This window comes from Endocarpon pusillum, assembly GCF_000464535.1.
Source record: "Endocarpon pusillum Z07020 unplaced genomic scaffold scaffold4303, whole genome shotgun sequence".
In the NCBI taxonomy this organism is placed as follows: domain Eukaryota; kingdom Fungi; phylum Ascomycota; class Eurotiomycetes; order Verrucariales; family Verrucariaceae; genus Endocarpon; species Endocarpon pusillum.
Window position 1 is genome coordinate 96,444 of NW_006916414.1, and position 12,317 is coordinate 108,760.

The 12,317-nt window shown below is 50.4% G+C and overlaps 4 protein-coding genes across 4 annotated transcripts; 3 read left to right on the top strand and 1 right to left on the bottom strand.

Moving 5' to 3' along the window:
* Positions 1 to 616: 616 nt before the first annotated feature.
* Positions 617 to 1,939, top strand: EPUS_05090 (uncharacterized protein; the record flags this gene model as incomplete). The annotated part of the gene is made up of 1 exon (XM_007805413.1): positions 617 to 1,939. One exon carries the CDS (start codon positions 617 to 619, stop codon positions 1,937 to 1,939), a length of 1,323 nt encoding a protein of 440 aa, XP_007803604.1.
* A 2,022-nt stretch (positions 1,940 to 3,961) lies between these two features.
* Positions 3,962 to 5,583, top strand: EPUS_05091 (uncharacterized protein; the record flags this gene model as incomplete). The annotated part of the gene is made up of 2 exons (XM_007805414.1): positions 3,962 to 4,576; positions 4,627 to 5,583. The coding sequence occupies 2 exons, from the start codon at positions 3,962 to 3,964 to the stop codon at positions 5,581 to 5,583; spliced, it is 1,572 nt and encodes a 523-aa protein (XP_007803605.1).
* A 1,112-nt stretch (positions 5,584 to 6,695) lies between these two features.
* On the top strand, positions 6,696 to 7,289 carry EPUS_05092 (uncharacterized protein; the record flags this gene model as incomplete). The annotated part of the gene is made up of 1 exon (XM_007805415.1): positions 6,696 to 7,289. One exon carries the CDS (start codon positions 6,696 to 6,698, stop codon positions 7,287 to 7,289), a length of 594 nt encoding a protein of 197 aa, XP_007803606.1.
* Positions 7,290 to 10,144: 2,855 nt separating this feature from the next.
* EPUS_05093 (uncharacterized protein) lies at positions 10,145 to 11,689 on the bottom strand (the record flags this gene model as incomplete). The annotated part of the gene is made up of 4 exons (XM_007805416.1): positions 10,145 to 10,192; positions 10,556 to 10,701; positions 11,197 to 11,470; positions 11,501 to 11,689. 4 exons carry the CDS (start codon positions 11,687 to 11,689, stop codon positions 10,145 to 10,147), a joined length of 657 nt encoding a protein of 218 aa, XP_007803607.1.
* Between the last annotated feature and the right edge of the window lie 628 nt (positions 11,690 to 12,317).

Consider the following 12,317-nt stretch of genomic DNA (forward strand, 5'->3'; position numbering starts at 1 on the left):
AACAAGCTTCGGTGCTGCAGATGCTGGTGAAATACACGCCGTACTTCTGTCTTGATGAATCGAAGTGTCCGCATATCCATGCAGAGATCGACGTGTCTTGCCGCTATGTCGCTCGGGACGCTAAGGTGGGCAGCACTACGTGCAGGCAGGTTCTCGAGAAATACAAGCATTGCCATGCTGGACACGACTTTGAGGCGGCAAGAAAGTCTTCTTGGGCATCATATGTATCACACCAACGAGAAGCAAGAGCATTGGTATCAGGCAGATTGGTACTTCCTTGAAGTGATAAAGTGGTTTACATGAGCTGTTGAACGAGGCGATCAGAAACTGTATTGGGGAAGGCTCTTGCAAGCACAGTAGATGAGGGTCTGAAGTTCACATTGCTGTTTCATAGAACATAATTTGAGAGGGGTGAAGAATGCCAAGAGCTATCTAAACCAGGCCTTGCACTAGTACTAGTTCAGTAATAATTCAAGTTGGGAGCTTGGTACTCCGTATCATCTTTGGGTGATCTGGTTCCTCCCCAAATCGTGTTGAAGTTGTCCAGATGCTGCTCAGGCGATGTGAAGGGACACTGATCCATGGGCGTCCGTTGTCCTGATGCATTGCTATAAGGATGCCATCTGTGGTTGCAAGACCTGCTCCATCGGCGACGAGTACCGCCTCGCCCTTGTCGCCCCGCAGACCGTCCATCTCCCTTCTCTCACGAAACATCGACAGCGTCATACTCGGCAACGTCCAGTTCGAAACATGGTACTACTCACCATATCCTGACAGCATCATCCTCTCGTCAGAAAATCCACCTACGAATCTTCGAAATGGTGAATTGAACGGCCGAACCGTGTCACCCTCTGCAAGTTCGGCTGCCTCGACGACCTGCCCTGTGCTACATGTTTGTCCATACTGCTTCCGCTACACCCCACACAAGCTTGCTTACGTGGTCCATCTACGCCACCATGAGCAGTTGCGGAAGCAAGACTTCGACCTGCCTCCCGTTCCAGCATCAGCTATGCCCGTCTACAGTCATGGTGGATACTCTGTTTGGGAGGTAGATGGCGAGACGGAGAAGCTGTATTGCCAGAACCTGTCGTTATTCGGGAAGCTGTTTTTAGAGCAGAAGAGCGTGTTCTTTGATACGGGAGGGTTTCTTTACTATGTTCTGACCTACACACCACCAGAGCATGCCTTTAGCTCGGGGAGTAACGCCACGAATCAGGAGCACATGCATGGCGATGGCAGGGAAGACCTTGGCTTGAAGACTGAGGTGCTGGGCTTCTTTTCCAAAGAAAATCCATCGTGGGATAGCAACAACCTGGCCTGTATCCTGATATTCCCTCCATATCAGCACCGACAGCTGGGCAAGCTTCTCATGTCGGTGTCCTACAAGTTATCAGGTTGGGAATGGGAAGGAGGAGTCATTGGGGGTCCCGAGAAGCCACTAAGTGTGATGGGCCGAAGAAGCTACCTCAGATTCTGGAGCGAGCGGATAGCACGTTTTATGCTTGGAGAGAGTGCCGATGCCGACGGTAGGAAGGTATTTGATGACGGTAAGAAGAGGAAGGGACGGAAGGCTGCAGTGATGAAGAAAGCGTTAACAGTGAAAGAGATTGGGGAGAGGACGGGAATGCTAGCGGAGGATGTGGTGGCTGCACTGGCAGAAATGGGGATCTGCGAGATGATGATGCCGAAGAAGGCTAGATTGAAGAAGAGCGGGGAGGTAAACGGGATAGGACGGATGGCTGCAGTGACGGGGAACGATGTTGAAGAAGACGTTGTGACCATGATTGTGAAGAGGTCGAAAGTGGCAGAATGGGTACAGAAACACAACGTGGACCTTCATGATCCTGTCCGAGAGGCAGGATTTATTGGTGAATGGGCCATGAGTGAGGCCGAGACCAACCCAGAAGACATTGAAATGGAAGAGCACGATGGGCAGTAACCGAGCAACCAATCGAGTCGAGATGAGTTGACCCCTGGACTCACTAACTTAGTTGATTAACGACGCGAGGCACATGTCAGGCACTCATACTTTAGCAGATGAGCGGATCAGCATGTTGCAGCGACATATGCACACCCTCGTGGGCCAGGAGTAGTGGATGATCAGCGTACCAAAGAGCCACGCTAGAGGCAACATGCATCCACGGTTCTGAAGATGCATTATCACACCAATGCCGATGACGTTGTTGGGAGGATAGCCTTTCCATGCAAGTTCCTAAACGAGTATCTACAATGCGTGCCAGCCACCCGCTTTGTTCAACACAATCATCCTTGGCGAAGATGAACAGCACGGATGGATCACCATGGCTATTCATACTCTGCCCTCTGCCCTCTGCCCTCTGCCCTCTGCCCTCTGCCCTCTGCTCTCTGCTCTCTGCTCTCTGTGTCGGTGGTCTATGTCGGTGGTCTACTAGAGCGAGACCGGTACCTCTGTTCCGCACGGAGTACGGAACACCCGCAATTGGTAGTTTGCAGCGGGTGGGCTCTTGTTTAGCTAAGAAGCAAAGCATCTTTGCCCTCGCTAAGATGCTCTACTACGTAGTCAGCTTAGTGGATGACGAACAGGCGCTGGTGGCCCGGGACATAACTAGCGTTGCTGCGGATATCGACTCCCAGCCTTAGCTCCAGGCCTGTGCCCCTGACGGATTGCCCAAACAAGTCAAGACTGACATGCAAAGCTCATCACGTCCGCAGGTCTGGGGAAAGCTACCCGATTGCTCGGTATTTGTTCCGGATGGGGGTTCTGTTGACATTACGAGGAGGAGCAGAGAGAGGGGGACAAGAGAAGCTTGATATAAATCCCAAGAGACGCTTCCTGTAAGGTCATGGATCAAAGTCCTGAGACATTTCCCAAGTCCGTGGTGCACTCTGTGATTCTCGAGTCAGGACGCGTTCCAGGGAGAAATAATGCCTGTGTCGTGGTACGAGCAGATTTGATAATTGATGGCAAGGGTATTCACTCTGGAGTATCGATAAAGTCAATTTCAGCCATCTAGCCCAATTTTTACCTCTGTTCCGCTAGCTGAATCCTAGCAAGCCTCCCCTAATAATGCTCCTTTAGGTCATCCAAGACGGTGACAGGACAAAAGAGCCCGCGTCTGGATACTCTTTGGGAAGTTCGGCGTGAGACATGAAAACGGTGCTGCAGCTGCATGTGTCGAGTCGGGCAATTGTTCAATTCTTTTTCGCCAATGCTCAATCTTCCCTGAGTTGTGGTGGAGAGAAATCAATTCTCACCATAACCAATGCGCTGCTGGTGGCAGGAGACGAATCTTAATACTTGCTTGTTACTAAATACTTCTCTGGGACACCATTACTACTTCATTCAACTTGCCGAGACATTGGTGTAGAAGAGACCTGGCACTCGTCCTCTCATTTTTTGGTACCATCTCTACCATCCACCCTCCCTTTGGTAGCTCAACCCTCCCTCTGCCCACCCGTCTGTACCATCCGTTCCCTCGCCCCTCGGCATCTGAGACAGGTATCTCACCCGCCTGCCTCTGCTCTGCTGATCTCGGTCCCTTTCGCAGATGATTGTTGATTGTCGTCGACCCTGCCCCTCGTCTCCGAAAACACACTTTTCCGCAGGTCCCAACTCCTGATCTGTGCAATTCTGTACCTTGCGGATACATAGACCTTCTTTACACGAAAAATCCCAGATATTAGCATAGAGGCCACTTGAACACAGGATACATAACATCCACAAACATCTCGGTCTGCAGACAGCAAAGACTGCGCAAAGACTGCAATACTGCTCCATTGGGTGAATGACCGCACCTCGCAAACAAACTTCCCCTCCGAGTGGATCCCGAACCAAACAATCAACATCCAAACCCAAGCACGTGCGTTGACTCGACAATTCATAAGACAGCGGAGTCGACCACTCTTCTGGACTCATTGTTGCTGGTCACACTTTGTCATTCGCTGCCTGAGTCCTCATATTCAACCATTCCTCTTTTTCGCCATGTCTTTTCAGGATGACGTATCCGCGTCTACCAGTGAAGGAGCTGCTTACCCGTGGATTCTCGAACATTTATTGGCGTATCCTGGGAGCTATGAAATACCACTTCGAACCATGTACACCCTGAATGCCACTACTCAAGCTCCACAACCACAAAATCCGTCGAGCCCTACGTCTTCTTCCTCAAGCTCGGTAGTAGGCAATGCGTTTCCCGCACAACAGAAAGATGAACAACACAACCTGACAACTGCTACGGCGGCTGCACAGCTGCGAGCAAATCTCATGTCCCATATCTCTCAAATCCCCTCGCAACCATGTTCCCTACCACCAAGCTTTGTTACCAGCTTCGTACGCAGATGCTTCCCACCAGATTTGGACCAGGTCGATTTTCCCCAAGCGTTGACAGCGCTAGACTACCTGAAGGATTTGGAGATTCGAAGAAGACGAGAGGTCGTGGCTGCTCTCGACAGACTCGGGATTGACCGAGCTGATTTTGGCGAGCGGTCCGTCCTCGGGCGTAAATACCCCGGTGTCCTACGATGGGTGGTTGATATCGAGGACAAGGAGAGAAAGGTTGAGGCACTCTACACGCAAGTGTTCTTGGGTCTCAGGCGATGGGTGAGCAATATCCCTGCGCAGGTGCCTTACTTATACTTACCGCGAAACAGACCCTGGTTAATGAACTCTCTCTTCTACCTTTCAACAAAGCCAACTGCATTGCCATGTTGAATACTGTTTACCCACCAGCCATGATACCAAACATTCAGTCTGTACAGCCGACACATCAGCTCACACCTGCGATCCTGTCTGCGCAACGAAACGGATTCTTTCGTTACATCACTGCCGTGGAGAAGAATGGTACTGCCGTACTCAAATGTCTCATCAATCAAGGTCGGCGAGCAGGCGAGGAGACTGGCTGGCCTTCAGTGCGGGAGACCATGGACAAGTATCTGCGCATGGCGAGTGGCATCATTGACGAGTGTTTTGAAATCACAGGCAAAGACAGTGTCCAGACACCAGTCTCATCGACTCATAGTGGGACAGAAAACGAGGATGAGAAACAACGACGAAAAGTTGACTCTGGCATCTCTTTCACAAGCTCATCGAACAGAGGTTCCCTACAAAGTCATCAGACCAGGCCAAGCACCAGCAGCAGCATCAACACTCACAGCAGAAATCAATCGGTCGATAAGCCTCTTCCCCCTTATCCACAGCAGACGGTTCACAAGCCCGCAGGGTCGACGCTCGAACGTATTGCTCGAGAAATTCGAAAAATAAGATCCAGGGGTGATGTTTTGGATGGTGCCAAGTCCAAGCCAAATACTGCGGTGGCAGCTGATGTCTCTGTGGCAGATGCAGATGCAGGCCCACCACGGACACCCGGCAAAGACAGAAAGTTGCGGTTAAGACCAAGCTTGATGAAGATGCGATCCAATAATGCACTGCGAGAGAAAGATGGCAACTCCGCAGGAAGCAGACCAGTGTCCAGAGATGATGGTCCAATTGAGGTGGAGGCACCCAGCTTTGATGTGGAAGAGATGAAGCGGAATAGGATGGTTTGGGAGGCTCAGCAGAAGAGAAAAGGCTCGAGGGATAAGGTTGTGTTTATGGATGTGGATAGATGAGGACGAAGAGAGTCAACCATACTCATTCGACTTACGGCCCAGATCACTACTAGGTGGGTGTTGCTCTTTGGGAAGACGAGCATTGTTTTGGAGCTCATTCACTTGCGTGTACAACCCATTCATGTCACAGCAATTGGCGCGCTTGGCTTTGGCGCAGCAATCCGAAAAGCATGGGGAAATGAAGGAACGGAGAAGATTGGGAGCCCTCACGAGCGCGAGAAAGCGATGGCGTTTGATTGAGCATCATGTTCAACGATTCCTGGTTCGTGTGTTACAAAAGCATGAAAGAATGTGCCTTCTCGGCTACCTCGATATGGATTGACCAGCACTATTACGCTGTACTTGTCAGAATAGTCCTGCCCATTGAAGACGGCAAATGGACGACCTGAAAAGTGGCTGATGTATTCTGTCCTTGAATTGTGAACTGGCATTTGCCGCTGATGAACCATCCTGAACTCCCTGAACCTCCCTGAACCTCCTTGAACCCCTTTTCCGGTAGAGGAACAGGCCTTGGCAATACATAAGCCCGAGGTTTGTCGCTCGAGGGCAGCTTCCAGCTCCAGTAGACATCATCCTCCACCGAACTTTGCCAGGCACAATAGCAGACCAAGAGTGTTCTGCCTACCCACCTTTACATCCCCTCAGCTGCTGACGATTTCAATGGGGGCGTGGGTCTACAAGGCACAGACAACAATACACGACTGTTCGCTGACTCCACAACCCCGGCTGTCCACGCAAATATGGCGGCAGAAACATCCAAAAGGTACACACTGCTGCTGCTCGAGTCCTACTTCTTGCATGGCATCGAAACGCACTGACGTTTGGAAGTGCGCCGTTTGCATAATTCCTCAGCTTCGTCTACATGTAACTGTCTGCGCTTCTCATGCTCTAGGTCGGAGGAACTTAGCTGTGCACATACACACACACAATCTCTCTCTCCCTCTCTTTCTCTCTTTGTGTTTGAAACCCAGATCACGGAAAAAGACCATAGCTTCATCCACAATTGTTTCTGTTCATGACGAGAATTAGCTCTGACAAAGCTTCCTTGCAGCTCCTCTTTCTCCGCCACTGAACCAAGCACCAACCCTCGCGGGATCCCAAGCTTCCCCTTCATGACCTCCATAAGCTCCTACGTCAGCAGCGCTGCAGACGTCGAGCCCACCCTGCGCCGCTTCCAGGAGATGATTGCCAAATACCAGTTCATGGAAGCCAATGTATCCAAACGAGCTGCGGGGCTGAGGGAGAAACTACCCGAGATGGAGAGCACACTCTCCACCATCCGCTTCCTGCGCAGAAGGAAGGCGAAGCTCGAAGAGGGTGATGATGATGATGATGATGATGATGAAAAAGAAGAAGCGGTGGCAGATCTCGAAACCACATTCTCGCTGAATGATACGCTCTACGCGAAAGCCAAGATTGCGCCCAGGGAGATCGAGGAGGTGTATCTCTGGTTGGGCGCTAACGTGATGGTTGCGTATCCTCTGGCCGAGGCGGAGGAGATGCTGAAGGCGAGGGTGGAGAAGGCGGAGGAGACGCTGAAGGCTTGCGCCGAGGACATGGAGTTTCTGAGGGTGCAGATCACGACGGTCGAGGTGGCGACGGCGAGGGTGTATAACTGGGATGTTGTGGAGAAGAGGAAGAGGAAGGCAATCGCTGGGAAAGAGGGCGCGGAGGGAGAGGAAGAAGGAGGACAAGAGGAGGGTTAGGCTCAGCGAAAGGGTTGAGGTGCAGCTGCAAGATTTCGAAGAAGAAAAAGAATTCAACTTCGGTGGAATCTTCTCTTGCAATCTCCATGCAGTGAGTGTGCCCATACGACTCAGCAGAAGCAGTACAGCGGTTAAGCATCAGCTACGAAGGAAAAGAGCAAATGCAGTCCTCTCTGCACCTGACTGAGTCCTGTCTTAGCCGTCGGGGCCAACGGACAAGAAGGCCAGATCAAAGCGTTCTGCAAGTCACGCCTGAACCGACGACGACATCTGATCACCCACCACCCCAGGATTACTCCAGAAATTGAGAAGAATTCTGGAGCAGGACGATGCAGCAATGGCAGATGGATGGCTATGCGACATACTCCTCAAACACACGCCCGCGTCCCACTAACCCTCTTCGATCAACGCCCTCTGACGCATCCCGAGAGGGGAAGATGGTCTTCAATTCTGCTGAGCCACCGGGGAGCCTTGGGCTTCAGCAGAAACAATAGTCTGTCTAGCCAAGGAAGGCATCACGGGAAACAAGAGGCGAAGGTCAAATAGTAGGCCGCTATGATCAGTGGCTGGCTATTTTTACAGTTGATGAGTTCAGACATGCGCAGTATGGCAAGAAGAGTGTGAACCAGATTTTGCGGTTTCATATCCTCTTCATCCCCCCAACCTTCTATAGCTAGCTATCGGGATAGCTTGGTTTATGGATACAGCACAGCCCCTCAGCTCGCTTCCCAACCTGCTTCCCAACCTGCTTCCCAACCTGCTTCGCTGATTCGAGCCCCTGCGTGCGTTGCGTCGTCCGTCCGCGCTGGAGATCGAGATACGACACAGCGTGGGAAACCTGGGACACGACTCGGCTGAGAAGCCAGGACATGACACAGGATCGTATAGATAGATACAGGGGCAAGCCATAGTGCTGGCGAGAAAAAGAAACGAGTGGGTTCTTTTTTCTTCCAGGCAATCCACTCCAACTAAGTTAGTGGACTGTATTCCACCAACCTGCCCTGCAAAAGCTTGGAAGACATGCAAGAACTCGAGAGTGGGATCGAAGATGTGGATTTCAGAATTGGTCTCTAGGTTTTCCCGTCGTGGTCATCATCATCAGCGATACTGTCCTCACCTGGGCCAGTCGGGTTGTATACGCAACTCTTCTTTCGTATTGTATCCATATCGTAGCATATCGGGGTACTACCCGGCCCAATTCTTTGCTTCAGCGCCGATAGACGGTGGAGCCATTCGCCTGCAAGAAGTCCACCGTTTCCCTCTCTATCCGTATTCCTAGCTCAAACCGGTCCCTTTGAGCCCTGCCCACTCGCACCACCGTATGCCTTGCCTCCACTCCCGAAATCCATCAGCATATCACTACAACTTCTCCCCTTGAATCGTAGCAACAACACTCCTCGTATGCTTCCTTGCGCGGAACTCCAGATACCAAATCCCCTGCCACGTCCCCGTAGCGAGCTCACCATTGCTGATGGGAATAGTGACGCTGGAGCCTATCAGGGCGGATTTGACATGTGCCTACAGCGCAACACCATCGTCTTAGCCTCATCATCACCACCAGCAACAACCATCAACACCGTCCTCGAAAACACGAGAAAGAGAAAAGAAAGAAAAAGGGTTGAGCAGCCTAAGACCGGTCCCGGCAGTACCAAACACACCCCAACCCTTCCATCTCACAAAATGCTTACTTACCGGCATGTCATCTTTGCCCTCCGCCGAATGCCTATACAGCTTCTCTCCACCACTGCCACCCTTCGAGTGCTGATGCGGACCATCCTCCGGCACGATCCGGTCCAAGGCATCACTCATATCCTCTCGCACCTCCTCGTCCCAGTTCTCATTCATGCTGAGCGCGCAACTCGTGTGCTGCACGAACAGATGTAGGAGTCCGACTTTGTAGGACGAGATCTCCGCGAGGGGGGAGGGTGAAGGATTTTTGGATCCAGGACATCTTTTCTTGGGGTGGGGATGGCTGCTGGGTGGTAGTGGTGGTGGTGAGGGGGGTAAGGCAATGGGATGGGCAGGGCGGGAGGGATGATGGGTTTCTAGGAGGGGTGGAAGCGAAGGGGAGGAGTGGTAGTTTGATGAGAGTCAAGAATGCGCTGGGGAAGAAGGCTAGGATGAATATGGTGAGGAAGAGGAATTGATAGAATGGAGAACTCGTCCAGGATGCTGGAGGCATATGAAAGATGGGTTGCTCATTTTCCTCGCGTGGATAGACAAATAATTATTTACGTCGTCATAGAGGCGGGGTACACTAAAGATAGTTCCGTACACCCTTGTTTTACACCCTCTATCTTCAACCCTCTATTTCTCTACCAATTCAAGCTGAAATCGTCTACAAAATGGCTCGAATGCGCAAAACAAGCAGAAGAAACTGCCAAAACCCTAATCCTGCGATTAATTTGAGCCCAAAGTCGCCACGCAGGCCAAGAACGATAATTGACACTCCGCGCCATGTACGGCTTCTTGCTGACGCACAAGCTACCGCAGGCATATTGACTCGGAAAGAGCTATTTAAGCTGCATGATATAGGTGAGGCAGCAGGATATCGAATCCTTAAGTCGAAAATAACGCGCTGAAGCAAACGAATCTATAACTGTGGCCGAAAAGCGGTTTTAGCCTTATACAAACGTGATGCTATTAAGACAGTTGAAAATGCTTTATTTCGCTTCAGAACTACCTCTTATTTCGCTAATGTAAGCGCTATTAGCCTAGCTTATAGATCTGAATATGTAATTTAATGAAATATAGCTAACGTGGTTCATAAGCAGCCCGCCCATACAAGCAACCCGCCCACTTTTCTTCTACTTCACAACCTTCTAACTATTGTACGCAACTACAACACAAGAAAATCAATTATCTTCTACATCGCTATCTTCCTCAGATGTCTCTTCAACCTCCTGACAGGTTCGTACATTATGGTTAGTCTTGCCACATCTCCCACAATGCCGTAAACCCAATGACCTAGTCTGCGTGACACCCTCTTCCACCGACCTTCTACTCAACTGCGATCGTACAATCTCTTTCTGCTTAATTAAACTATGTGCATCCTCTACAGTAAGTGCACCTCCAGCTCGTACGCGTGTCTTTTTAGCCCTCCGACGCTTTGCAAGGGCCTCATTAGCCTTGCGAAGCGTACGGACCTCCTCATGCAAAAGAGTCATTTGATGAGCAATCAGCTCTGTACCCTTCGCTAATTGCTTCACAGCTAAAAAAACACTAGTCAGAGAGCTTCCTTGATATCTAGCAATCTGATTTCGTACGTGCTCTAATTGTGAAACAGCGTTATTAGAATTGTGTGGTCCAGTCGGTGTTGGCGTCCGTAACTTAATGTCAAGCTTGGATAAGACAGCCTGAGGGTCATACGGCACAAGACCAGTACCTTGGAAGCCAGCTTTGATGTTTTCAGCTGTCATTGTGTTAAAGTGGGCGGCTTTGAAGGCAAGGAGAAACTCAGTCTTGGTGATATGGTTGATATGGGCTTTGATGAAATCCTCAAGTGTACAATATCCACTGAAACAACCAACATCTAATGGTTGAGTAAGATAAGAAGAGTGTGCAGGAAGACAAAGAGTAATAATATTCTTCTCTTTACAGAATTCTTCAAACTGGACAGATAAATGACTCTCATGACCATCTAAGACAATCATTCAATATGCACCCTTCCGTTGTACGAAAGTATGCTTATCAAAGTGCTTGATCTAATCTAAAGCTGTATTATTGTTCGTCCAGCTATTGCCTGAGGTCTTGATCACCCAAGAATCAGGAAGGTCACATTCAGTGTACCAAGAGGCAAGATGATTAACACCTTGCAAGATCAAGAATGATGGTAGTACAAAGCCATCACTACTCACGCACTCAATCGCTGTCGCCCATTCACGATTGCCAGGCTAAAGCTGCTTACCTTGACCAGATTGATCTGCGCAGGTGACTACCATATTGCCGCAGATGACTCCCATCATAAAGCCTGTCTCATCAAAGTTGTAGAAGTCACAATCTTGGATGCCATACTTCGTACGTATATTAACCACTAGCCGGAACCACGCGTTTATCTGGTCGGGATCTTCACAGAGGGCTCTCTGGAAGTCGTACGCACGCGAAAAACGCGTCTTGAGCTCAGGGCGGCGTTGTACAAAGTTGTATGGCCACTGCTTGCCAACAGGCTTCGCATGACGCGTCTTGCAGAGAAGGTCAGCCATATCTCATACGTCGTCGATCCGGGGCGGGAATCCTCGCGAATCCAGGTCGAGGATATGTCGTACGAGGGTCTCTTCTTCGGTCAGGGTCAAATTATGTTGAGCTTTACGTACTTCGGCGTTCGGGGTACAGCCCTTCATTCGATCGCGGAGGGTGGTTCGAGGGACATTGTACGTCTTTGTAGCACATCGGATCGACATTTCCTGGTTTGTACGGATAGCCTGAATAGTAAGGAGGATTCTGGCTTCTTGAGATTAGGAATTCATTATGTTGTTGTGTTGTGGTTGCGTACGATAGTCAGAAGGTTGCGAAGTAGAAGAAAAGTGGGCGGGTTGCTTGTATAAGCGGGCTGCTTATAAACCACGTTAAGCATAATATTATATATATTATTCTATTTAACGTCTGTTCGGTCCCTATTTATAGGGCCATGTAGATAGCTACCTAGCAAGGGAAAAGCCACGAGGCGCCTCTGCCCCACCTGCGTTTTGTCTGCGTACCTGTTGCCCCCTCCTGTGTAGTCATCCTTTCAACCATACACTAAATATCTTAGAGGGTCTCAACCTCTGCCGTTACCACTCCTCTGCTGCATCAAACACTCTGTACCCTCCTAGCTCCTCCTCTGCTATCTCTTTTGCGGTACGAAATTGCTCTAAGATCCCTGTGCGGATGAACCAGCGAGCCGCCTGCTTTGCGCATGCGGGTTGGGAGAGGATCTCGCTCATACGCTCTGTTCCGCAGGCAGCTAGCATGCCTACTCTGTTATATCTTGGGCAGTATAGCAGGATATGGCGAACTGTTTGCGTATGCCAGCCGCAGGCGCAGGCAGGG